The sequence below is a fragment of the Gopherus evgoodei genome, chromosome 3 (genome assembly GCF_007399415.2).
Source record: "Gopherus evgoodei ecotype Sinaloan lineage chromosome 3, rGopEvg1_v1.p, whole genome shotgun sequence".
In the NCBI taxonomy this organism is placed as follows: domain Eukaryota; kingdom Metazoa; phylum Chordata; order Testudines; family Testudinidae; genus Gopherus; species Gopherus evgoodei.
Window position 1 is genome coordinate 144058389 of NC_044324.1, and position 27861 is coordinate 144086249.

The window sequence follows — 27861 nt, forward strand, 5'->3', positions numbered from 1 at the left end:
ACAAGGCAGCAGTGGTGGCACATCTTAAACTGTGTAATCTGAAATACTAATAATTCTGCTCTTGATCCCACAGCCATTTTATTCACATAAAGTTCCCATGGACTTCTAATTATATTAACGTCAACAATGAGGTTGGAATTTATGGAGTACAGTCATATTCTCTAGTTTTATGTACAAAGGAAAATAAAACCATTTTAGGCTCTTAAGTCACCTAGATGCTTTTGAAAATTTTACCCTACATTTATTAGTAACTGGTTGCGGGGTTGGCCTTGGTCTACAGCTCTCGTACTCCCACAAATTCATTAAGACTTCCAAAACCATTTTGTTCACATATAGTTGTTATATAAATTATATACATAATAGAAGCAGTGAGATGATCTCATTATCTTTTCAGGCAATGTTGTTACAATGGTTCATAGCATGGAAGGAAAAGTATTTACTATATTAAGTTATGTGGAAAAGGTTCAACAATGCAAATAAAAATGTTAAGAAAGCACTTTTAATATGATGATGGAAATAAGTGTCACTACTAGTCTTCTCGTTTTAAGGGTCAGGACATAGAAAATGGGCAAGTTTCAAAATGATTACTGTACACCCCAAACCTATACATCTTTGAAAACCAAATCCTACTTACATTAAGCATACAACAAATCCCACTGGTCCTCAGTGTGTTCATTTGAATGTCTCTTTACATATACATGCGAGAACATTAAAGTACGTGCATGTTATGTTTGGTTTACTGTGTGATCTCTCACTGGATTTTTTCTGTTTTTTTAAATGAAAGATATTATGTTATTGTAACATCACAATTGGAAATTTATCTGAACATAATGTAGTCAATTCCAAGTTATGGTTCCCAGATCAACCATACTGTAATTTGGCTCTTTTGTGCATATGTAGCATTTTTGCATTATTTTTAATGGGGATGATGCATAAAAGTTAATAGAAAATTCCATGCTTATATACACAAGGACAGAGTTATTGTTGTTGTGGGAACAGTAACTTTTTCATGTGAATTCTTAACCATAACATTACGTTAAGATACTGTTTTGCATTTAACACGGATATCATTAACTTAAATAATATATACCCAGTCTAAATGTACTTCAACAATAACTACATAAATCAACTAAATCCTATTCAGTAACTGCCTTACTTTTTAAAAAAATCCTACTTAGGGATTTTATTAACATTAAAGTTACTGTCACTACAAAATAATTGCATTTGAAGAGAAATCTTGTTAAAATATAATCTTCAGTTTTGAAATGTTCTGCTAAATAACTTTAAATAAACTGCTTAATTGCAATTCCTAGATAAAAATAGGGACTCAAATTAATACAGAATGTGGATTTTGATAATAGCTCTTGCTACGCCTACTGCTTCAAAATTGGTTGGAGCCAGCTTTACTTTTACTATTAACTTTTGTTAATAATGTTTTTTTGGAATCTTTCCTTTTGAGGGCTATTGTAAGTATGTTTCCAGCTATCCTATGACATTTAATGTCTTAGAACCAAAAGTGGAAAATTTTAAAAGGAGGAAACTTCCCAACCCACTCAATGGAAAATCTGTGTAAAAGAAAATCAAAGTCAGACTACAATTAAGATGGGAAAAATTTAGAAGGATGCAACAGGGAAAAACCAGATGAAGCAAATTCCTACATTCAGGCATTAGCCAAGGCTAGCTGTTAAAAGGATGCTCAGCACCCCACAAGAACAGCATTATAGAGAAGACAGTTCACCCAAGATGGACAAATTGTACTGAGAATACTTTTTCTACACAAGACCCACTAAGTTTTATGCTAGGATGAGAGAGAACATTATAAGAAAAGAGAATTAGCTAAATATGAATGGGGAAGAAGGAAATAGCATTAAACATCCTGGTCCAAATTCTGCTCAATTCCCCAGTTGCAATTCCTAATACAGTCAACAGCTGCATCCAAATAACAGAGAAAAACTGGGTCCCCTCTGTCTAAAGAGACCTTATTAGAAGTAACATGGTATCCCAGAATCAGTGTAAAATATTTTCAGTGTTTTATTAAATGTTACTCTCTTTGTTCAAACCCTGTACATACATGAACAGTGAAACTGGGAGTAAACAAAAAAACAAACAAAAAATTTGTAAAGGATATGAGGTACTGAGAAGAGCTGAGCGAACACGTGAAATGAAGATCCCCACGCAATCTGCCAGGGAGCAATGTATGTCATCATAAACTGTAATTTTTGCAGTAGTTCCCACAGCTGAAAACAAGAGAAAGAAAAAAAATATGATGACATTTACAGGTATCAAGGTAATTTCAACAGTAAAATTTTAAAATTCTAAATCCTTTACAATTGTGCATTGTCTGATAACTGTACTGGAATGAATGAAATTTAGTTTCTATTGTGCTACTTTATTCACTCATATTAAGGCCCTGATTCAGGAAGATGCTAAGGCATGCACTTAACTTTAAGCATGATTAGTCCCATGAACTACTCAAGTGTTTAAGTTTAGATACATGCTTAAGTACCTAACTGAACTGGGGCCTAAGTGATTTTCTTTTAAAAGCATTTGTGCTCAAAGGAGGAGTAAAATTGTACAGTTATGTGCTAACTTAGTTATCTTGCTAACTTGTACTATTATCCATTAACTTCTATGATATTCTTTTAGCACCACCACGGAAAATTGAAGAATAGGCACATATACAGCTGAAGAATAGGCATGTTTCTGCTAGCAGAGATTCCCTTATTAAATTGGGACCTCTTGGATCTAATCTATATGCAGCCTAATCATCGTAAGTCTTCTGAGATTTGTGTCTATCAATTTCCTTTCACATCTTCAGCTGTTCTGGTCAGAGAAACAAAAAACACATTCTATTAAATAATACTTCTTAAGAAGTTCTAACATATTCATTTAAAAAGCCAGAGAAAAAAATGTTCTTTTCACTGTGCATGACAATATGGTAGAAAAGATGAGAGATAAATATATTGGGAATAATAGTGAATCTGTAACGGGTGGTCAGTAGAGAAAACTGGAACGCTTCATATAATGAACCACACAGCTGGGACAGAATGGCAAAGAACATTGGTTTTGACTTTTGTAAAATGTACATGGCTAGCTCCCTACTCAAGAACACTATATGTCTATTTCCTGAAGCGGTGGATTTTTACCCCCAGCTCCCTCTGCAAAGGCCCGGAGCAGAATTTTTGTGCTGACTAGACTGGGTCATCAACAGACTCCTATTGCAGTGTTGTCACCTGACAAATTATGACAAGCTTTGGCCTTCAACCAGGGTTGGTAAGAAGCTCACATGCACTGTACACAAGAACGAAAAAGGAGTGTACACAACACTTCATAACATTGTAGCAACACATCCTGAACAAGCATTTTGTACCTACTACTTATTTTGACTGGTGAAATGAAAAAAACAGGATATTTTAGGCCTCCCAAGAAAAGCGTGAAGGACACAGAGGCTATGACTTCACTGCAGAGCTAATTCAAGTTATCTACACGAGTTACTTCTCTTGAATTAGCCTAGCTCAAGTGAGAGCATTCACACTGCAAAATAATACTTGATCTGCTGTGTCCACTCTGGTGCTGCACTCATTTGTGTGTGGCACTAAGATTTGAGGAGGCATATCCCATAGTTGTCTAAACTGAGCTATAGCCTATTCCCCCTGACAGGCCAGCCAATTCAAGGTACAACACCCTATACTTTTTGTGTGTGTGTGGTGGGGGATGGGACTCAAGGTAGTAGCAACACTCAAACTATTTTTGCTACAAAGACAAGTCCAGACATCATTTGAAAAACAAGGATAGTCCTGGTAAAACCAGGTTGTATGGTCTCTCTAAAACAAACCTTCATGACTCTCCCCCAAATTTCTGTTGTGAGGTTTGTTTGTTTTGGTATATAAGGAATTCAGGTCTTGACTTACAGAGGAAACAAAGTAGACACGATTACACTTTGGAAGGACAGACCAAATACACAACTACAAAATGGGGAATAATTGGTTAAGCAGTAGTATTAACAAAAAGGAGCTGCATGTTGTGGTGAATCAGAAATTGAATATGACTCAAAAATATGATGCAGTTGCTAAAAAGGCTAATATCATTCTAGGAGTTAACAACAAGAGTGTCATATATAAGACCTGGGAGGTAACTATCCCACTCTATTTGCCATCGGTGAGTCCTCAGATGGAGCGTGTCCAATTCTGGGTGCCACACTTTAGGAAAGATGTGGCAAAATCGGAGAGAGTCCAGCAGAGAACAACAAAAGTGACAAAGGATTTAGAAAACCTGACCTATAAGGAAAGGTTAAAAAATGGGCTTGTTTAGCCTTGAGAAAAGAAGACAGAGAGGGACCTGATAACAGTCTTCAAATATATTAAGGGTTATATAAAAAGAACAGTGACCAATTATTCTTCATGTCCACTGAAGGTAGGACAAGAAGTAATGTTCTAGAGATCTGCAGCAATCTCTAGACCAGGTTTCTAAGGCAGATTGTGGACTCTCCATTGTAACAAATACATCAATTTCCTGCAATAATTTTGGAAAATCTTGTTGAATTAAGTTTAAATAGCTTTGGGGTCTATTGTATTATAAAAGCAAAGTTTATGAATTATAGTTATTATTTTTTAGATGTAGCTTCTCCAGGGTGTGGAGATGTGGCCAGCATAAACTCTGGGAAGCACTATGAGTTTCAAAGAACTACTTTAAACAATGTGTCAGGCAAGAGGGAACTTTTGGGACAAACAAAATTAAATGGGTTTCTTGGGAAATACCTGGTGGTGAGATGGGGAATACAAATTCCCACCTCCAGAACCAATCTTTTGATGCGACACCCTGAAAAGAGAACCATTGGCTAGATGATTACTTATTCATAGTATCTGCAGTCAAAGACCCAGACTGTACAAAAGAAAGGGTAACCCATGCACAGGTGTTCTTGTTCTGAGCAAAAGCTGTTATGAACTTGTGACCACAGAAAAACTCCTTGGTGGGGTTTGAAGGAATAATCCTGCCAGAGCCCTTGTTGGAGTTGGGGGTGATCTCTGATAAGCCTGTTAGCATGTGTGTAAGTTTTTTTATAATTTTTAATATGTTTTCTCTAACATTTTCACCTTAAGAATTAATGTGCTTGCTTAGAAAGGGCTATGTGATAGCTTATAACTTTGGGTAATTATGTTGTTCATGGCCTTCAAAGAGTAGGGAAAGCACAGACACTGGCTTGGTTAGGCCACCTGGCTTGTTGCGGAACTCACAGTGTAGGCAGAGAACTGTACAGCCTGGAAAAATCCTGGTCAGGAGGGAATGAGACATGGGTCTCCATCCAAGAGAGGTGACGGCTGAGGAGCTAGGAGCCTAGAGTTGTGCCCTTGCTGAACCACAACGGGGAAACACGAGTGCAGTAGCCCTGAACTGTATCACCCATTTCTGGAGGACAGATTGAACAAACACCTGTCAGGGGTCATTTAGATTTACTCGGTCCTACCTCATTGCAGGGGGCTAGAGGTCTCTTCCAGTCCTACATTTCTATGATTTTCTGACTTTGACTGGAGGACTATGACATTAAGTATGGCATGCAAGTGAAATCTGATTGAGAGTAGAGCAGACTTTTATTCAGGCTGTTTAATCTTCTGGGTTTTTTGTTTGTTTAACCTCTATATATCTGAAATGCTTGACTGAACAGCTGGGAGAAAAATCTCTCTTTTCTTAAAAGCTAACAACTCAAATTTGAGACCTTCAAAAACTCAAAGTGAAAGTATGGTAAAAACCACAAAGGTCTGCCTTTTCATACTGAAAATCACAAGCCCACAAATCAGCCCAAATGCACTCAAAATGCAGTCAACATTCACCAAATGGTTCTCAAAAGTCAGCAAACTTAGTTCAAGTTTTGTGTTGTAATAAAACCTAAACTAGGGGGAGCCTTTTCTGTTTTGTTTCATTCATTTTATGAATCACTAATATCTACACCGTTTTCCAGAATAGAAGGGACTCAGTAGGTCTTGGCTCTCTGCTGCCTGTCACCCACAACCTCCACTGCTACTTCTGACAGAAGGAGAAAGGATGCTTTCTCCATCCAGCCAGTTCATAAGCTCAATGCACTCTTCCTCCAGAAGCAAAGAGGAGGACAAATCAAAAAGAATTGCTCTCCTCACTGGCCATTTCCTGAACTTTCTGCTATTTGCCATCACACAACTAATGATTCTCAGAGATGGGTGGTGGAGTGTGTTACCAACTTCAAAAAAAATTATATGCAAAAAGGAAAATTCTAGTGAGTTTTCCTTTTTCTGCAGAACACTTTAATGATGATGTGACCTCTAGCACTTTTCATAATCTGACAATATTTGCCAGAGAAATTGTCACCTTCATTTATTAAGCAACCACAATATAAAGAATCAAGAGCTAAAGACTTTCCTTTGCCAGATCAACCTGAACAGGTTTTATTCATCACTTGTTTCACCTAGATCAGAAATTATACTGAATACAGTCTTCTATGCCTAGCTTGAGAACTCAAAGGATTTACATAGTAACATTATTTTTGCTTCAGAAAGGTACTGAAGCAGCTAAAATTTGCCTCTCCAAACACTATCCTCAACCACACAGGCAATATCATTGACTTTTACTGGTGGTACTCTCATATAAATCTTCAATTAAAGATAAGGTGCTGCCAATTTAAAAGAAAAGGTTAAATGTTTGTAAATGATCAGAAATATATAAACTTACACTTACTAAAGCTTTCCTTTTACTTTGTTTGGGAAAGATGGTAATTAACTTGATCTTGATACGTTTATGGTAATATTAGATCACAAGAATGAAATCTCCTATCTGTTGTGAAAGCCTTTTTTTTTTTTTTTAAATCCTATGCTGAATTTGATAAGCAGAAGAAGCTCCATGACCTCTCCCTCGGAGCTGCATAAAGGATGGAGGTTCTAATTCAGACTACCTCTATCCCATATAGGGTGGGTTATCAAAACGTATTCTTATTATAACATTTCTTTAGATCTTGAGTGTTTTGTACAGTTCACTAAGCAGAGGAATGAAATATTATTTAGTGCATGTAAAGTTTTAGTGTTCCCAGATGTTACTCATGTGATAGTTTTGCACAGCAACCAGTTTCTTGCTTTTAAATTAGTAAAAATTACTAGTATATTCAGTGACTTTAAACTACTGCATTCCTTTCACTGTAAAGTTAGAAAGCAGAACAAATAGATCTTAATTATATTTATTTTATACAGATATGCATTTTATTATACTGATCATCTTTAAAGTCTTCTGTAAGGTAAAGCTGTTAGCAGCCACAAAATTCTTCCTCATAAGAAATACCTTCGGACTTAAATGTACATCAAAGAGAAAGAAGAGCTAAAGGCCCTGATCTGTAAAAATGTGTTTTTGTGTATGACTATTCTTGCCTTGTTATACATACCAGATATCACAGATTAAATTCTGTGGGTTAACTCAATAGCAAGATTGGGTAATTACAGTTACTTACATTAAATTTGTCCTGTAGCATCTGAAATACAGTTTTGTTTCTCTAATTATCTCCTTGTCTCAGGTCTGGTGGGCTTCTATCATCAGCGTAGCAAGTATCAGTTCATTTAATAAACTGAGTTTGAAGTTGATAAGGATACTTTGCAAGGCCCCTATCTTGCAAAAGTTTTTGTCCGCATGGACCTGTCTATCTGTGTGGCATCCAGTGAGACTGTGTGGGTAGATCCCTTTGTAGGACTGGAGCTAAAAAAGCATAAAAATGGAATTTACCTGCCATAATTAATTCTTGTAAACATGTTTGGTTAAAACAGAATTTTTTTTTAAATATATTTGTATGCTTTGTGTGCAACATAAATGGCCCCTAAAACCATCGTCTTTAAATACAAAAACAATTTTTACTACATTGGAACTGGATGCCTTATGGTTCCACTTCTTAAAATTTCAGGTTAGGCCTGGAGGATTCTGTGCTCAGACTTTCAAATGTTTCTTTGGCATTTAATTTTCCACATGTTCTATCACTTCTACTTCACTGACTGGTACCACCTTGTGTGTTTGAACTAAAATCTGTATTTGTAGGCCTAATTATTTGTACTTCATCTTCCTGATTATATATGTACCTATGTCCATATAAATTAACAAAAATATTTTTTTTTAAATGGTCAAGTTTTTTGTGGTAAATACTAAATTAAAACCTGCTGAAACCACTGTTTGTTTGTTTTTGTTATGCTGATGTTTGCAACAGAGCAGATTATGTCCCCAGTTCATAGCCTAATGTCAATTGAAACACATGCCTCTTCTGAAATCTTGGAAAACAGGATTTACTGGAAATAGTAATACTTTTCAGTGCTACTGCCACAAGCCATTATAACATTCTGTTGGCATAATTTGAACAGAAAAATCAATTTGAATCAGCAACAAACAGGTTCTGTACAATCCCTATTTGCATCTGCTTCAGAAAGCTTGAAGCCTTTATTCTGTATGATTTCTTGATGCTTACCTAAATGAGACATGTACCATTAATGCATTAATAGCATGCTCACCATTTTAACAAGAAATGGAAGAAGGAAACTGAGTTAACATTTTTCCTCTTCACAGGTTATCTTGTTAATTCTTGCTATATAATGTGCTTTAGCAGCAAATTTAAAAAACGGATACATAAAAATACTTGTTATTAATCTCATACATCTTTTTTTTTTAAATGCAACATATCAGACAAGGAGGGAGGGTGATCAGTCTGGGGTACTGAGAATTGGGGCGTCTAAGCTCTAATTATGACTCTGTCACTGCCTTACTTAACTTTGCTGCATCTAAGTTTATCATCTGTAAAGTGGCAATTACATTTACCTAACACACAAGCATGCTGTGAGGGTTTATCAGGGCAGAGTTATCTGCATAACGCTAATAATCTGCTCTCTACATGTGCTGATCTCCCACTGATATCAACAGGAGTTCAGCACAAAGTGAACTCCACCCCTTTGCAGTGGGCCCTGCAAAAGTCCTCCACATCCTGGAAGCCCCGCAACACCTGGATATGGATGGCAGAGTGACTGCATGCAGGGCTTCTGCATTCCTTGTGTACCACAGAAGTGTGAAATTTATCAGCTCTAAATGGAGCAGGATGGGTGTATTTCACCAATAGGGAGGGGACAGGATCTGCATAAAGATTCACTGTCAAGATCTGATACAAGTCTTCTGCTTTTAATGTTTGTAGAGTCCTTTGAAATTTACAGATGAAAGGCACAGTATAACAACAAACAGCAGTAACATCAGTCTTCCAAGCACTGTAATTTTAGTGCCACAGAGCATAACAAATTACCTGGCAGAGAATGACATAAGAAGCACCAAACAAACCATACAGGTCTTATCTTGGGAAAATGGCAATTTTCATTCCTGTAGAAAGAAATGTGTTGCCTGTAGGTGAAACTAAAAAACTTTCCCAGTGATTTGGAACTAGCCAGTGCAGCCTACAAAATGGGCAGGGTTAGCCAAAATAGGCCATGAGGGAGATTGATTTAGCAACTCAGTGCAGGCGACAGGGTTCCAGATCCCGGGTGAGCTCATCATCCCCTTGGCAGAGGGGCAGGCATACCATCCCCTTGGCACACCGAGGGGTTTCCGTGTCTGGCAGACACCCGAGGATACCATCCAGGAGATCTTGCAGAATGCCACCAAGATCAATGCCTCCCTGCTGGCCACAGTGGCAGAAGATAAACACCCTGAACACCTTCCTGATCTCACGCATCTCGTTCATCCTAAGGGGATTCTCCGTGGAGAGGGTGCCCCTCAACAAGGCAGACAAGATCATCTGGCAGCTGGTGAAGAAGTGGCTGTTCCTTTCTCAGAGAGCCAGCAACGAGATGATCTACATTGCCCACAGGCACAGCATCACCAACGTCCCCCACATGGGTGACCTGTGTGACGTCATGGTGATCACCCACGCCTTCCACCTGCTGACGTGTCCTGACGCCACAGTAAGGAACATCGTGGTGAACACCCTGTGAGACGTGATAAAGAAGCAGATCAGCAGAGCCCCCTCCAATCAAGACATCACCACCTTGGCTCCCTGGATGGCGAATTCGGACAGGACAGGGGCGACATCGCTTCACTGTGGTCCTGCGCTAGCAACACCACACGTTGCCAGGGGAAGTGTGTCAGCTGCCACTGAGAGTGGTGCAAGGAGCGCCAGGAGCTGAGAGTCCTGGTGCCGCAGATCAGGTTCAATGACAACACCATCGTCACCCCGAGTGCCAGGGCATGCTGGAGAGGACTCTGAAGGCCGCCGTCCACTCGCTGTAAGTGGAAACCCTGAAGCGTAAACCGGACCAGGGTAAAGCCTTTGAACTGACCAACAAGTGGGACGCCTGCAACCACTTCCTCACCAGGAGCAGCTTCACCCGTTTCACCGAATGGCAGTTCATCCACCGGGCCCAGCTCAACTGCGTCCCGCTCAGTGGAGCTGTCAGCCACGGGAACTGAGACAAGCGTTGCAGGAAGTGCGACTACTCCAGTGAGATCCTGCCCCACGTCCTGTGCAGCTGCAAGCCCCACCCCAGAGCCTGGCAGCTGTGCCACAATGCCATCCAGAACTCCTTGTGAAAGCCATCGCACCACACCTGCGGAAGGTGGCCGTGAACTGCACCATTCCCAGTACTGACAGCCAGCTGAGACCTGACATCGTTGTCACCAATGAGGCCCAGAAAAAGATCATCCTCGTTGATGTCACGGTCTCCTTAGAGATCAGGATACCCGTTTTTCACGAAGCCCAAACTCATAAGCTGGAAAAGTATGCTCCCCTGGCTGACACCCTGAGAGTGAAGGGTTATGAGGTGCAGATGGATGCCCTGATCGTCAGAGCCCTGGGCACCTGGGACCCCTGCAACAAGCATGCGCTGCAGACCTGCGAGATCGGTCGACGCTATGCACGGCTTATGCGGCACCTCATCGTTTCAGAAACCCTCTGATGGGCCAGTGACATCTACACCGAACGCATCACCGGCCACTGATAGTAGCAGAGGCGTGAGCCAGAGCGACATCATGCTTCGACTTCGAGAAAGAGACCGAGAGACTTTGTTCATTGGACCATATGAACTGGAACCAAAAACTCACTGAACGTTAAATCTCACCAACTGAGGGTCAATGCATCCTCATCATCGTATCCACTCATTATACTCCACACCTGAACATACCCTAGTATCTCAATTTCTGTACTTTGACCAGTTTATCTTTTATCCTCAATTGGGGATATTGCAGATTATGTATTCCTTATGCCATCTGATCTTTAACTGAACTTCGTACCCCTTGATAATCTGTACATTATTCCCTGATAACCAGAAACTTCCACGCTTAAACTCTGTACCATTCACTTTTTTTTGTAAAACATCATCTTAATTAAAAACATTTCTTTCTCATGCACATGGCTACTACAGAGCACCACTTGGAACTAAAAAGTGTATTGCCCAGCTGGAGCCTAGGGAAAACTTGGTAATCACCTTTGTTAAGACCTGATGTAAAGAGCTGCACAGAAGAGGCCATTTGTAGTGCACATCATATTTTTGAGTGCCGTCTACTGGCACCTAATCTTTTAACTATTTACAAATATGATACAGAACACTCATAATAAGAACCTTCTCTCCCCTGGAGAGTTGTTACCCTCATCAGTACAGAGTGTGTGTGTAAATTGTACCACACTATACTGCTAATGGTGTGTTTGTCCCATTTTTATGCAGTGCCTTAGTTCCCTCCCCCCCCACCCCTTTTTTTTTTTTTTAAACCCTTAAAATTCAGGGACTGTGTCAGGAGCAAAGTCTGATGTGGAGGTCAGTGATGGAAGGATGAATGAAAATAAGTTAAACTACATCTCCAATATAAAAAAGGAAACATGAACAGCTAACCACAGGGATTATCCTGTCAAATATCAGATGTAGCCTTGGGTATTTTTGCTCAAAAGAAAGTGTCTTATCAGGGACTTACATGCCAGATATCAAAAGCTGAGGAAACAGCTGTGAGCTACGAGGGTGCGGCTGATTAAAACATTGGATTTTAGTATGCACAAAAGGCAAGAAATGGATTAGAATCTGAATTAATAATTTAGTGCCAGAAGCTTTTAACTGAAAGATCAGAATTACAGAAAGAGACTGAAAACTGGAAGAGAAGAAGAAAAAAATCAGGATTCTGTCTTACAGTAGTAACTAAAATCACAAAAGCTTGCAGGTTAACTAAGAGTCCTGTAGTCTGTATTCACAAAGACAATCCAAAAGGTCCAAAATGTTAATTAGTGGGCTATAGCAAAGCAAGAAGATGGTCAAGGGTAACATTCTGTCATAAAATGGTGAAAAATAAGCCGATATGCATAAATTTCACTCTCCTTGAGGGAATCATGCTAATGATGTTAAACTCTCACAGAATTAAGCCTAATCTGAACAAGTTTGGCAGGTTGTTACTGCCCGGCTCTTAGTTGGAGTTGCTGTGACACGAGGATCATCTTTCAGTAATACATGACATATGGTACAAAAGCAGAGAGAGGCTATATTAAAAAAGCAAACCTTTATTAAAAATAAAGTGACAAAATGTGGAGTTTTTATTACTCTAAAAATTCATGAGGGATGGGGGGTGAAACAGAAGAAATATCAAACATGAAAAATGTATCCATAAGTGAGCTCAGCAGGAGTAAGACTACTTAGGCAAATGAATGCAGTTTTAATGAAGGCAAATATAACAAGCTCTTTGATTACTCTGTCTTATGCATAAAGATAAATTCTGAACCCTCAGAGAATTTGACTATCAGAAAATATAAGATTAGTTCATATTTTAGTATTGCTAATTAGTTCATCCACACACACAAATTAAGAGGCCATTAGACTGCCTGTCAATAGCATACTAAAGACAGGAAAAGCTAAGATATAGTCCTATTGATTAGAGATTTAATGTCATTGGGTCAGATGCTTCCCACTAGTATCTATATACAAGATGGTGTGTGCGAGGATGTGTGTACTGTTTCTTTAAGACTACCAGGAAGCTAGACAGCTTTACAAAAATTCTGTTTTTCACTAGGCCCAAAAGTAAACAGGCCAAGAAAAGTTAAAAGGCATCTTTTTTCATTTTGGCATTCCAGATGAAATAGTATCTGACAACGAGCCAGTTTGCCAGATCTGAATTTTAAGCTCCTGGCATACAGTATGATTTCAAGCTGCTTTCATTGTTGCCAGCTCCCACCACTTACAAGGGAATGGACGGCAGTGCAGGTTGTGAAGAGTATCCTCCAACCAAAGCATCCATTGTTGCTTTGCTGATCTTATAGGGCAACTTTCTACATTAGTCACTGGATTAAGCCCAGCTCAGCTGGGTATAGGTTAAGAGATCAGAACAGAACAGATCTGGAGACAAATCTTCATCCTATAGCAAGTAGCCTTGCTTAAAAGTATAGGAAGCTGAGATACACCAGTTCTAAGAGGTCACAGGCTTTTTAGTTATCAGAATGAAGCCTGAAGCCTAACCAAGCATGATCCAAGAGGTAAACTAAGATCCTATATGGTAGATACTGATCAAGGTACTCAGAAGAAATAAGCAGCACCTTAGCTTCCAAAGCCAGTTGAATTCTGTGTTCCCAGTAGGAATAATGCTATTACTATAGCCTTAAAGGAGATAAACCTGTTGAGAACAGCTATAAACCTCTTAAACAGGAGACTCTCTCTTTGGGGATTTGACAATCCAGGTGAATTAACTGTACCATATGCCAGGGCAGGATTAACCTTTTGTGGGCCTGGCGCCAAACATATTTGTGGGCCCCCATGGAGGCCATGGAGCATGGTGCAAGGAGGTCAGTACCCAGAATGCGGGGCCAACCAGGGGCAATGGGGCATGGCAGGGTCAGCCCCACTCCACCCAGCTCAGTGCAGGGCACTGTTTACAAACCAGCAGTTGCCAGGCACATAGTGGTATGCCTGGCCGTGCGCTGACAGCATGTCCGTTCCCCTCGGGGTCAGGCCCATGCCATGCCACACAGCCCCCTCCCAACTCCCCATGGCCAGAGACCCCCGGACCCACTATGCCCAGCGCTGCCTCCCCGCACAAATGCACAGGGCCCTGCATAACACCACCCCTACCCAGCACACCCCTGTCCACAGCCTCACCACAACTGCCCAGCACCCCCATAGAACCCTCACTCTCTAGTTTCCCAACACACATCTTCCCCAGCCTATCACAGCCCAGCTTCTCCCCAGGCCCCCAGGAGACCCACTCCCCTAAGCCCTGCCTCCTGGCTGCACTCACCAGCCCTGCTGGGAGGCAACTGTGGCGCAATCAGCCAGACCAGGGCCTGCCCCCGTCGGGCTCCCTCAAGACCCACTTGCCTGGAGGGACTCAGCCAAGCCCCCCACACTGCCCTGTCCCTCCCCACAGGCTGAGACTGCCCAGGCTTCTGCACCAGTCCCAGGTGGTTCAGCTCCAGGGAGACAGGCGGGGCCCACAGGTGGTGAGAAGCAGACTTCCTGGAGCCGGATGTGCACTGGAGTCTGGCCAGGGGGCAGAGAGGAGCAAGGGAGTGGGGCAAGGGGACAGAGAGGAGCCTTCAGCCATCCAGCAGGCAGGCCAAGAGGAGCAATTGGTGGGCAGGGGAGAGAGGGGTCTCAGGGAGCAATGCAAGCGGAGAAGACCAGGGCCCCTTCTGAGCATGGGCCCAGCTCCATGGAGCCACTGGTGCCATTGTAAATCTAGCACTACCATATGCTCCTCAAGGCCAGAAAGTGGCCAAATTGGTACAAGAGGTGAAGCTGGTTAGAGCACCTGAATCTTTGCTTTAAAATATTAACTCTTTTTAAAAGATTGTTTATATAGAAAAAAGGGCAGGGGCAGGGCAGACGTATGTATAGTTTGCTTAAATTTGCATCAGGAAGCCAGGCAGGAGCGTGAGGCTGGGAAGGTTCTAAGAAGCAGTTCTACAGTGAAAGAGAGAGAGAGAGAAGCTTGATAATACTGTTCTCTTTATTCTAGTTTAAGTTTCTCCTACAGCATTAGAAGAAAGCAATTTTTTAAAATTCTCTACCCACTGTCACATGGGGAAGGAAGCCCCCTTTACCTCTCCTCTTCCCAGGACCATACAGAGGGATCTCTACTGGGTCCAAGATCTGCAAATAAGGAAGGGCAGGAAAAGACAGGTCAATGGAAAGTGCAGTGTCCTCCCAGCAACCTCACAGTGAGTGCACAGAAGAGTTAATGCAACGTACTAGGAGCTAGAATGACCAGATGTCCCGTTTTTAAAGGGAAAGTCCCATTTTGGGGGGGATTTTTTTATACATAGGCACCTATTACCCTCCACCCACTGTCCCATTTTTTCACAGTTGCTATCTGGTCACCCTACTAATCACATCCCATAGAACAGGCTACTAATTTGTCTGGATATGATTTTTATATATAATCAAACCACTGCATACAGTGTGCACACTAAGGGCCAAATTATGGCTTCCTGGTACAGGGGGTAAATAATGAAAAGGATAGGTCACTGATTCAGAGAGATCTGGATTGACTGGTAAAATGGAAGCCAGCAAACAATACATCTCTTAAAATGGCTAAATGTCAACATATACATCTAGGAACAAAGAGTGCGGATCATCCTTACACAATGGGGGACCCTATCCTGGGAAACAGTGACTGTGAAAAGGATTTGGGGGTCATGGTGGATAATCAGTTGAATGTGAGCTCTGAGTGTGACACCGTGGTCAAAAGAGCTAATGCAATCCTGGAATGCTATGACTGAATGCACTCCTGTATCCACACGCTATGTACCACTGTACTAATCTTTGTACAAAATACACCTTGTGATATTATTTGAAAACCAATAACTTGCTTGTCAATAATATCACAGTACAATGTGTGTAGCAAGTTATTAATTCTCCCTGATTGGTGTTGGTGGCACATGTTCAAACCCACATAGCCCTGATTAGGTAGGACTGGTCAGGGCGAGCAGGTCCTAAACAAAGAAATGTGTGTTTACCTCAATTTACATATAAGTTATAAACAGGGTCTTCAGACAGCAGAGGGGGAAGACAGGAGACAAGGCAATCTGCATTTCAGCAAACAGAGGTGAGAAGAAACAGCATGCATCTCTGTCACCACCAGACACCATGTCACCTTATTTATTGCTTGAATAACTTTAATTAGTCGCTACCCTCCGGAAAATACATTTCAAAGGGTAACGGAACTACAAAAGTGAGGGGCAAAAACACCCCAAGTTTTAGCTCTCTCCCTATCCATCTCTCTCTCTTTCATCTAAGAGGATAAACTAACCAGTCTTTGGGAGCAGATCCAGAACGGAAATTTGGCCAGCCCTGCTGCTGGACGCATGTGGTAAGGACTTCACCTTGAACCAAGTCTAATTTGTTAAGTTTAGAAAGGTTTTATCTTTATTTCTCTTGTAATCATTTCTGACTCAATACCTTATACTTAGGGCCCTACCGAATTCACAGTCCGTTTTGGTCAATTTCACAGTCATAGGATTTTAAAAATCATAAATTTCATGATTTCATATATTTAAATCTGAAATTTCATGGTGTTGTAACTATAGGGGCCCTGATCCAAAACAGAGCTGTAGGAGGTGGGGGGCTTGCAAGGTTATTGAAGGGGGGTCTCGGTATTGCCACCCTTACTTCTATGCCGTTGCTGCTGGTGGCGCTGCCTTTAGAGCTTGGTGGCCTGAGAGTGGCAGCTGCTGGCCAGGATCCCAGCTCTGAATACCACTGCCAACAGCAGCACAAAAGTAAGGATGGCATGGTATGATATTGCTACCCTTATTTCTGTGCTGCTGATGGTGGGGTGCTGCCTTCAAGCTGGGTGCCTGACCAACGGCCACTGCTCTCTGGCCATCTAGCTCTGAGGGCAACACAGAGGAAAAGGTGGCAATACCATGACTCCCTTACAATAACCTTGCAACCCCCCACAATCCTCTTTCGGCTCAGGACCTCCTGTTTGAGAAACACTGGTTTCCCCTGTGAAATCTGTATAGCATAAGATAAAAGTACACAGAAGATCAGATTTCACAGGGGAGACCAGATTTCACGGTTTGTGACACGTTTTCACAACTGTAATTTGGTAGGGCCCTATTTATACTTGAACTCACTTAAAAAACTCTTTTCATAGTTAAATAAACTTGTTTGTTTTATCCTTTAATTAAAACTAATCCAGTGTTGCGAACTGTTTGGGTAACTTCATTTAAGGTAGCAGACTGTTGTATGTTGACCCCCTTAAAGGGGCAATGGATCTAATATATTTTGACTCCAGGAGAGGGCTGGACAGTGCAGAACACAGGTTTGGGGCAGGAGAGAATCCAAGACTGGGAGTGTGTTGGGGTCGTCCTGCAAACAGTAGCCAAGGCTACTGGAAGGCAGAATGCAGCTGTGTTTGCGGACAGGCTGCTGAGGTCAGAATTGCTGGACCAGGACTATGGCTATACACAGACTCTGATGGAGTGACCTGCATGTTGTTTGGCTGTTTGTGAGTGGCACATGTGGGAACTACAGGAGCAAAGCACTTTGAGGCACCCCAAGTTGCAGAGTAAGGGTGACACAATCCCTTACTGGTCTGGGTTTCACCCTGGAATGTCATAGATGCATAAAGAGGGGAATTTTGAGAAAGAGTAGAGAGATTATTTTACCGCTATATTTGGCATTGGTGTGACCACGACTTGAATATTGTGTTCATTTCTGGTGCCCACAAATCAGGAAGCATGCTGATAAATTGGAGAGGGTTCAGAGAAGAGCCACAAGAATGATTAAAAGATTAGAAACACACCTTACAATGATAGACTTAAAGAGCTCAATCTATTTAGCTTAACAAAGAGAGGTTAAGGGGTGACTTGACCATAGTTTATAAGTATCTACACGGGGAACAAATATTTAATAATGGGCTCTTCAATCTAGTAGAGAAAGATATAATACGATCCAATGGCTGGAAGTTAAAGCTACACAAATTCAGACTGGAAATAAGGCGTAAAATTTTAATGGTGAAAGTAATTAACCATTGGAACAATTTACCCAGAAGCAGAGCAGATTTCCCCCTTGCTGACAATTTTTAAACTAAGATTGGATGTTTTTCTAGAAGACATGCTCTAGGAATTATTTTGGAGAACTTCTACGTCCTTTATTATACAGGAAGTGATCATAGATCAGTGGTGGGCAACTGTGGCCCAAGGGCTGCAGGTTGCCCACCACTGTCCTAGATGATCACAGTGGTTCTTTCTGGCCTTGGAATCTATAAATCTAGGTGCACAGAATGAAGAGAGGAGAGGACCCCCAGTATTCCTGTACCAATGCAGCCATACTAAAACTGTCTTTACCCTCTGAGCTCCAGGGTGGGTGCTAGGGGCGACATCAGCATTCAGGGCTCCAGAAGAGATTTGCACAGACAATTGTGCAGATTGTGGTCCCACTTGCCATACAGCAGTTTACAGGTGCACAGATGCACTGGGGGAAGCACAAACTACACCTTTAACAAACAGCAAGGGTGCTGGGTAAGCATTTCCATTCCCATCATCCCTTGTGGCATTATGCCTGTTCTTGGCTTATGGCCTTGGCTGCCTGTGAGATCACCCTCATGGGTTCATCGCACTACCAAATTTATCCCTTTCTTCCTTGGCTTTTTCAGCCAAAAGTTGCAGCTTCCTCTTATGCCAACTCCCATAGCTGCATGGCTGTCAAAGGGAACTGTACTGGGTGTATTCCATTTGTGATGTGTTTGTGGGATGAGGTGGGGGGTAAACTATGTGTATTATCCACATTGTGATTTTCCCTGGCTTAACTCAGTTAAGCAATTGATTGATGGATGTCACAGAGATGGAAGAACAGACCTTCCTCTCTAATATCCCTGAATAGTTCATCTCTCACCTCCCTCCCTGAAACTGAATAATCTTCCAGTTTCCATCTGATTATAGGAAGATACTCAATGCCGATCCTTCCCACATGCTGAGAAGTCTAAGGTGATACACATTCAATTCTTGTTCCCATTTCATCTTTGCCTTACCACTGAAGAGTATTTTCTCAGCTCTTTGTAACTAGATCTTTTCAGATAACACAGGCACCCCATAAGCTGTCAGATGGATACTCAGGATGCCTTCCAAGTAGCCTTGAGAGAAGTGATGGCTCATTTGAAGTGATTTCATAAATTTGTAGATTTGAAGACTAGAAGGGACCATCACGATCACCTAATCTGACCTTTTGCATAGGACAGACCAAAGAACCTCATCCAGTAACTTCTGCATCAAGTCCATAACTTTTCTTTTATAGCAGGTCTTTTAAAAAGACAACCTATCTTGATTTAAAGACTTGCAATGGATGCACTTGGATATGTCTGAGGAGGACAGTTTGTGAGCAGCTAATGTAGGTTCACAGTATGAAAAAGGCTGAGAACCCCCTATTCTAGTTCAATTAAAGAGTCAGTCATTTATTAAAAATAAATAAATAAGCTTTTCTAAGCATTACCTTGTTCCTTTTCCATGGCAATTTGAAACCCAACATGGCATACTCATTTTGTGTATTTCTAACCAGTTTTAATACTAAACTTTTAAATTTTATATAAAAGTTGTAGAATTTAGAGGACAGTAAATGCCTTCAAAAAAGCAGTAAATTAGTCATGTGACATAAGTCAAATAGCATTCAAAAAAACTGAAAAATTCATGTTGATTAAAAAGAACACCCCTCAAAAGACCCCAAACCAAGAGTCGAGTTCACTACATTCTCACGTTATCTGCATCACCTTGATGCAAGTGGCATGGTTATTTGCAAATGTGGATAAAATCTGTGAGCAGTCATTTTTGCTGCAATGTCCTGATTTGCTCAGTGAGCAGTCATATTGATTGGAATTCTCTGATTTGAATGGATTACATTACTAGCATCACGATGGAGAGAAGAGGGAAGAAACACAATCACTAGGAGATTCAGAGATAATCTACCTGACATTACTAGTGGAGCTTATTCAACAGAAGTCTGCCTGAGGATCAACTAACAAAACTGTGAACGTCTGTCAAGTTTAAAGGTAGTTTCCTCCTGCGTCTGGCAGAAGAGAAAATGGATAGGTGCTCACTGCAGCATCACTTAGAGAACATGCACGCTGTCTTGTACAGTAACTCTGCTCAAAAATTATCATCAAAATGATTATGTAAGACATAACACAGAGTTCCATTATCAGACAGTGGAAACCTCACACCTACAATGAGTAAGTGGATCTGAACTGCCATTTTATGAATTTGTTCTGCGTCGGCAAAGGTGGTGGTAATAAGAACTTGTTTTCTATTTTTTTAAAAAATAGTTGTGAACATTGAGATTACTGAACTGTGCATTGATTGAAGCTGTCAGCTTCTCTTGTTGCTGAAGCTGTACAAACCACAAAACTTTCAAGAATAGAGGTGGATGCAGTCTGTTTAAAGCTGAGTGTGTGGAGAAATTCCTACGCCATCTTTGTATGTTGTTATCTTTAACCCCAAAGTGATGAGATTCTATAAGAAAGGTCCATACAATTTTTAGAACTAATAAAAGTTCACAGTTTAATTAGAGTAAAAAACATGTGCTTTAGGATCAGAAATTAATACCATCCTTAATACTGTGTTTCAGTTGTTTTAATGACCATTGTGTAACTATGCATGTGGTTTTCTAATATAAATAATGTAGCCATTTTTAATTTTTTTTTAAAATATCACAAAGCCAGGTTCGCCTGCTGAACTAATGATCTGAAAAATTTCTGGTTTACTGAGAGTTGGAAACAGTAGAAGACCTATACTATAGCTCAGTGGTGTAACTAGGCATTTCAGCGCTCAGGGCGAGCAAGCATATTTGCGCCCCCTACCATTTTTCATCATTTTTACATGCCCCGTCAGCTTTGCGCCCTGGGCGGCTGCTCTGCTTGCCCCACCCTGGTTATGACCCTTCTTAACTAGACTCTTAATCATGTCTATAATACATAACTTCAGCCCAATACTGTAGACTTTACCATATCAAGCCTCCCATAAAAACACACAGTGTGGTAGGCTACATTTAATTTACCATACACTTTTGATTATCTCACTCCGAGGGTATGTCTACACTACGGGATTATTCCGATTTTACGTAAACCGATTTTGTAAAACAGATTGTATAAAGTCAAGTGCACGTGGCCACACTAGGCACATTAATTCGGTGGTGTGCATCCATGGTCCGAGGCTAGTGTCGATTTCTGGAGCATTGCACTGTGGGTAGCTATCCCATAGTTCCCGCAGTCTCCCCCTCACATTGGAAGTCTGGGTTGAGACCCCAATGCATGATAGTGCAAAAACAGTGTCGCAGGTGATTCTGGGTAAATGTCGTTACTCATTCCTTCCTCCATGAAAGCAACGGCAGACAATCATTTCGCACCCTTTTCCCCTGGATTGCCCTGGCAGACGCCATAGCACAGCAACCATGGAGCCCGTTCAGCTTTTTCTTTACTGTCACCGTATGTCTACAGGATGTTGCTAACAGACGCAGACCGGCAGCGCTACACAGCAGCATTCATTTGCCTTTGCAAGATAGCAGAGACTGTTATCAGTTGTTCTGTACCATCTGCCATGCCATTGTAAATTGGCTATGAGATGACGGTTATCAGTCGTTTCGTACCGTCTGTTGCTGTCATGGGTGCCCCGGCTGAGGTCGGCCGGGGGCGCAAAGACAAAAATGGGAATGACTCCCCGAGTCAATCCCTCCTTTATGGTATCTAAAAATAGAGTCAGTCTTGCCTAGAATATGGGGCAAGTGTACTAGAGAACCAGTGTACCAGAGAACCAGAGAGCACAGCCGCTCCGTGTCAGATCCCGCAGAAATGATGAGCTACATGCCATTCTAGGGGGTGTCTCTGCAACAACCCCACTCGTTGCTTCCCTGCTCACCCCAACCCTCCTGGGCTACCGTTGCAGGGTCCCCCCATTTGTGTGATGAAGTAATAAAGAATGCAGGAATAAGAAACACTGACTTGTTACTGAGATAAAATGAGGGGGAGGCAGCCTCCAGCTGCTATGATAGTCCAGGCAGTACAGAATCTTTTCTTTACACATGAAAGGGAGGGGGCTGATGGAGCTCAGCCCCCAGTTGCTATGATGAAGACGGTTACCAGCCGTTCTGTACTATCTACTGGGAATGACTGGGAGTCATTCCTATTTTTACCCAGGCGCCCCCGGCCGACCTCACCTGAGGCCAGCCAGGAGCACTTACGGGATGATGACGACGATGGATAGCAGTCATATTGTACCGTCTGCCACCGGGGAGGGGAGAGGAGAGGATATTGCTGTTCACTGCCAGAGCATCACGTCTACCAGCAGCATGCAGTAGACATAGGTGACATTGAAAAAAGTCAAGAAATGACTTTTTTCCCTTTTCTTTCACGGGGGGAGAGGGGTTAATTAACGAGCTATACCCTGAACCACCCCGGACAATGTATTTGAACCTACAGGCACTGGGAGCTCAGCCAAGAATGCAAATACTTTTCGGAGACTGCTGGGGACTGTGGGATAGCTGGAGTCCTCAGTACCCCCTCCCTCCCTCCATAAGCGTCCATTTGATTCTTTGGCTTTCCGTTACGCTTGTCACGCAGCACTGTGCTGTGGACTCTGTATCATAGCCTGGAGATTTTTTTCAAATGCTTTGGCATTTCATCTTCTGTAACGGAGCTCTGATAGAACAGATTTGTCTCCCCATACAGCGGTCAGATCCAGTATCTCCTGCATGGTCCATGCTGGAGCTCTTTTTGGATTTGGGACTGCATCGCCACCTGTGCTGATCAGAGCTCCACTCTGGCCAAACAGGAAATGAAATTCAAAAGTTCGCGGGGCTTTTCCTGTCTATCTGGCCACTGCATCCGAGTTCAGATTGCTGTCCAGAGCTATCACAATGGTGCACTGTGGGATACCGCCCGGAGGCCAATACCGTCGATTTGCAGCCACACTAACCCTAATCTGACATGGCAATACCAATTTTAGTGCTACTCCTCTCATCAGGGAGGAGTACAGAAACCGGTTTAAAGAGCCCTTTATATCGATATAAAGGGCCTCATTGTGTGGACGGGTGCAGCGTTAAATCGGTTTAACGCTGCTAAAATTGGTTTAAAAGCATAGTGTAGACCAGGCCTTACTCTGCTCACTAATCCATCTCTTCCAGGGCTAACACTCCAAATCTCACAGCAGCTTCAAATAGCCAACATTTAAAAACAAACAGCAAAAAACCTCCACATCATCCACAGCCACAAATATGCAGCTTTCAACAAAAAAAATTGTGACATGGCTATTTTCAAAAGTAACTATTGATTCTGAGTGCTCAATCTGAGATATCCTAAAGGGGCCTGCTTCTCAGAGGGCAGCACTTACTGCAGCATCCAAGCATCTGCAACTCTGGATCCGCCTTGCTCTTTTGAGCTAGTGAAAAAGTTGAGAGCACTTATAGTTTCTATTACCAAGATCAACAACAATCTCTTTAGAGAAGAGAAACCTGCCACCTCTCCTAGAGCAAACGATAATCCAGCTCGTACTTAAAAATGTCACTCAACACAACCAACCTCTCCAATTACCACCCAGAAACCCAGCTCTCACTTCTGAGTAAGCTAATTGAGAAGCTTGACAAAGGCCCTCTAACTCCATCTCGGTAGTGTCAATATCCTGGACCTTTCCCAGTAAGGCGGTTAGGACATCGAATAGAGACAGCACTGGCTGCAGCGATGGCTGGCATCCATACTTATATTGTTGGATCTCTGCACCACATTTGTTAAAGTTAACCATGAAATCATGCCTTTCCCCTCTCAGAAATGTGACAGAGTTTAGCTGGATCACACTGACAATATGTCTACACTAGGGTAAAGCAAAAAATATTCTCACCAGAGCTACTACTAGGCCCAGTTGTATCAGGACTCATATACCATGGTGATAGGTGATTGCATTAAAACAAAACAAAGTAGATAATCAGTATTAGCACTGCTGGGAGCCCTAGTGTAGACAAAATTCAAGCAATTTCTGGTATTTTAGCACCATGTCAGTTTAACCTGCTTTTGGTTTGTGAGGAGCTGCAGAGGTCATGAATTAGGGTACAATCTGTAATTATGAAAAGAGTTTTAAGCCTAATTATAACTCAGAGGAAAAAAAGAGAGAGGACTATGTTAAAAATCCATGACAATTCAGAGTTAATATTGTAAAAGTAAAGAAGAAGCTTGAGTTTAAGGTTAAGCACAGTATAACAAGGATAATGGCCTGAAACTACGGCAGGAAAAATTTAAGTCAGATATTAGGAAAAAATTTCTTATCATAAGGATGATTAGATATTGGACTAATTTCCCAAAGCAAATTGTTGAGTCAAACACCAGAGGCTTTCAAAGGAAGACTAGATAAAAATACTCATGCAATTAATACAAAGGGCAACCCTGCACGAATGGCTCAAAAGGCCTCTTTCAAGTCATTTATGACTCTATTCTTAAAAAATGTGAATTGTGAACTTTTGTAGCATCATGCAAACAAAGAGGTAAATATGAAGTTCCCTACAGAAACTGAAAATACATTTAACTTTAAAACTATTGGTTTTATCCTCCACTGAGATTTTTTTCTGTGATACCAATGGCCTGCTTCTATTAAAATGATATTATAACAATTATGTTTTAAAAAGATATTTTAGCCATTTATCAATGCAGTGACATTGGAAAGATAATTCAAACTATGAAAACATTTTATATCAAGAAAACAATGGTGTTTGTAAACTTGCCTTGTGAAACACAATGGACATCATGAAAAAATCCAGCAAGAAATTCTCTGAGATATCTCTGTAGTCAAACTGGAAGAAGATTACAGTAAAGCTCAAAGTAACAAATTGATGAACCGGATTACAGAATGAGGATCGGAGCAGCTTCATCCCAGCAATTGTTATCAGGAAAATATCACAGCTGTGGGAGTGAGGGAAAAGAAAACCTAATAAAGTTAACATAACAAAAACAATTAAACGATAACTAATGAATATGAATAACCATATTAGACCTACTCTTGATTGGTATGTCTATCCACACATATACCATTAATTTATTTTTATATTAATACTAGTTTTTGTTTTAATAATCACGTTTATTTAATCCATCTGCAACAGCACAGTTTTACATTGCCAGCATTACATATCTCTGGAGTACGTACAGAGCTGTAACACGGGAACAATTCTGTATTATAAGAGTAGCATCCATTATTGTAGTAAGTACCTTATAACATAATAAAGATATAATTAAATAAATTCCCTAAAATACATTTTCAACTTGTGACTTAAGTCTGGCACCATTAATTTATAGCACTACAATTTATACAGCTTTATATTAGAAAGCAGCCTGTTGCCAATTACAGGAAATAAGCCTGAATCACCATGTTATCCAATTTTAGGCTGGTGCAGTGATGAATCAAACCCACTATTTGTAAAATGCTGAAAATAATCCTCCATGCCAATTACAAAACAACAGAATACTTGTGAAAGCATGTGGCAATTGACAGCTCAGAAAGTTCTAAATGGAGTGGTGCATTTTTGTCATTTTAAGGCTCACAGTTTGTGCAAATCCAAATTTATTTTATTTTTTGTGGCATTTATTCACTACATGTTTAATGAAGATCCAGCTTTATTTGAGTCAGGCTTAGTCATCACTGTCTGGGTGAAATGCCAAAAGATCTCATTTCTTACCTTGTCAGAGATTCTTTCAATTTTATTTGGATTTCTGAGTGCAAAACTAGGGACCAAAATAAAGTGTTTGTGACCGTCTTAGAACACCCCCTCAGTGGGATGAGAACATTTGTTGGATTTGATGTTCATCAAGAACAAAATTTTTGGGGCAACAAGGAAGATTTTAATGGGGAGAGGCATAAAATCACAGAGCAACAACAGCAACTGAAAGACCCTTTTCCTGATCAGGTCGATATTTATGCTCGTCTAATATCCACAAAATTTCAGGCAGAAAGGAGTTTTTGAGCATATAATATCTTGCTAAAGGATAAGGGAGCATTTGCTTCCTGGTAATTCTTTCTCTTTAAAGATATTGCCACACAGGATTCTTTTTTTTGGGGGGGGGGGAGAATGGTGGTGGCTGGGGGGGCGGGGTTGTCTTAACCTCCCATTCAGAGGTGAAAGTAAGCCGGTACGGCATACCAGCAAGAGCCAGTACGCCATGCCGGACCGCACTGGCTTCGGGGGCCAGGATTTAAAGAGCTCAGAGCTCCCGTGGATGCAGGCAGCTCAGAGCCCTTTAAATCCCACCAGTGGCTCTGGCGGCTGGGCTGGGGCTGGGATGTAAAGGGCTCAGAGCTCCCCGCTGTTGCAGGCAGCCCAGAGCCCTTTAAATCCCGCCTGCGGCTCCGGCGGCCGGGCTGGGACTGGGATTTAAAGGGCTCAGGGCTCCCCGTCGCGGCAGGAGCTCCAGGCCCTTTAAATCCCGGCCCCAGTCTGGCAAAGCTCGGGGTTCCCTGTGGCGGCCAGAGCCCCGGGCCCTTTAATTTTCCCTGGCAAGCCACCTCTGCAGCTGGGAGCTCTGGTTGATTTAATGGCCCTGGGGCTCACAGCTGCAGTCGGTGCCCCAGGGCCTTTAAATCTTGAAAGGCTCCGCCTCTTCTGGATGAGGTCATGCCCCTTCCGGAGGAGGCCACGCCCCGCTCAGGACTCCAGCAGCACCAGTAAGTCCTGTAAGTTACTTTCACCCTTGCTCCCAGTGGAAACATGGTACAACTGCCCTAGCTCAGAGTGATCTCTTTTTGTTGTTTAACCTTTTGAGGCAATGACAGCCGCAGACAACATGGTAAGCTGCCCCAGATTGTCCAATATGCATCACCAACCACCACTCCCTTTGGTTCTGGAACATTCCAGTCAGTTTCTGACAGTGCCGTAAGCAAGGGCTCCAACCCCTGCTCATCATCCCTCCCGACCCCCCCCACACACTCCCAAAACACACACAGAGCAATGCCATTTTTTAAATCACAAAAACAGATGCAATTAGAAAAGTCAAATACATCCAGCCAGATAGGAACAAGAAGATGAAATTGCAAAAACACATTGTCTCAAAAAACATCCTTCCAAATTCTGAGGGTAGGTGGACAAGTGAATGAGAATCTTGCAAGATGATATCTTAAAAGTAGAATTGCAGGCGTGGAAAGTAACTTTCCCTTCTTTAAGCTACTGTATACATGACATTCTTCCTGGAGAGTATGTAGCTAAGAACGGAGAGATAATACAGTCCTCTCTAATAAGAGGACTAAAGAAACAAAGAATCTAGGGCTGCCCTGCCTTAGGAGGAGATGATAGCCTTGCTGGCTGCTTTGCTGAAACTCTTTCAAACCCTTTTGCCCTAGCAACCAGGTATTGGTGCAGTTAAGCAGGTGTTGTTAATGACTAGCATGTACAAACCCAGACAGAGATATTTAGTGCTGAGGTTGGCTCCTTCAACTAATCATTTCTGGAGGAAAAGGGCTGGGAGTTGATTGGTGCCTTTCCCACTCTTCTCAGATAATATAAGATTTTGGGACTGCTCTTCACTCGCCCTGCTGCCTCCACCCTGATTCTTCTAGACAGTTGCCCCAGGGGACTTCATTTCAGATGTCATAACCAGGAACAATACTTTAACCTTGTTTGGTGCTAGAGGCTCTGGGGAGCCCTAAATCCTCCCAAATAAACTCCTTAAAAAAGAATTATTTAAAAATATATATATGGTACCCACATTTGGCAGTTTCTGCATTTCATCCTCACATTTGTTTTGCAAAAGTCAGATAAAAACTGAAGGTAGGTAATTCTTCATCTCAATTTCTTGAGTGATACAAGCTGATTTTAATTTTCAGATTACAAGGTCCAACTATCTTAACAATTCTCCTGATTTTATTGCAAGTTGTGCAATGTTTGGAATTTTTTTTCTTGTTCTTAT

The 27861-nt window shown here is 41.6% G+C and overlaps 1 protein-coding gene across 1 annotated transcript in view; it reads right to left on the reverse strand.

The window, feature by feature from the left end:
* The window catches only part of PCNX2 (pecanex 2), a 248327-nt gene that overhangs the window by 77291 nt on the left and 143175 nt on the right, over positions 1-27861 (reverse strand). Inside the window, 2 exon segments of the mRNA XM_030556904.1 lie at positions 2129-2237; positions 24693-24870. Coding sequence (XP_030412764.1) covers positions 2129-2237; positions 24693-24870 — 287 coding nt within the window.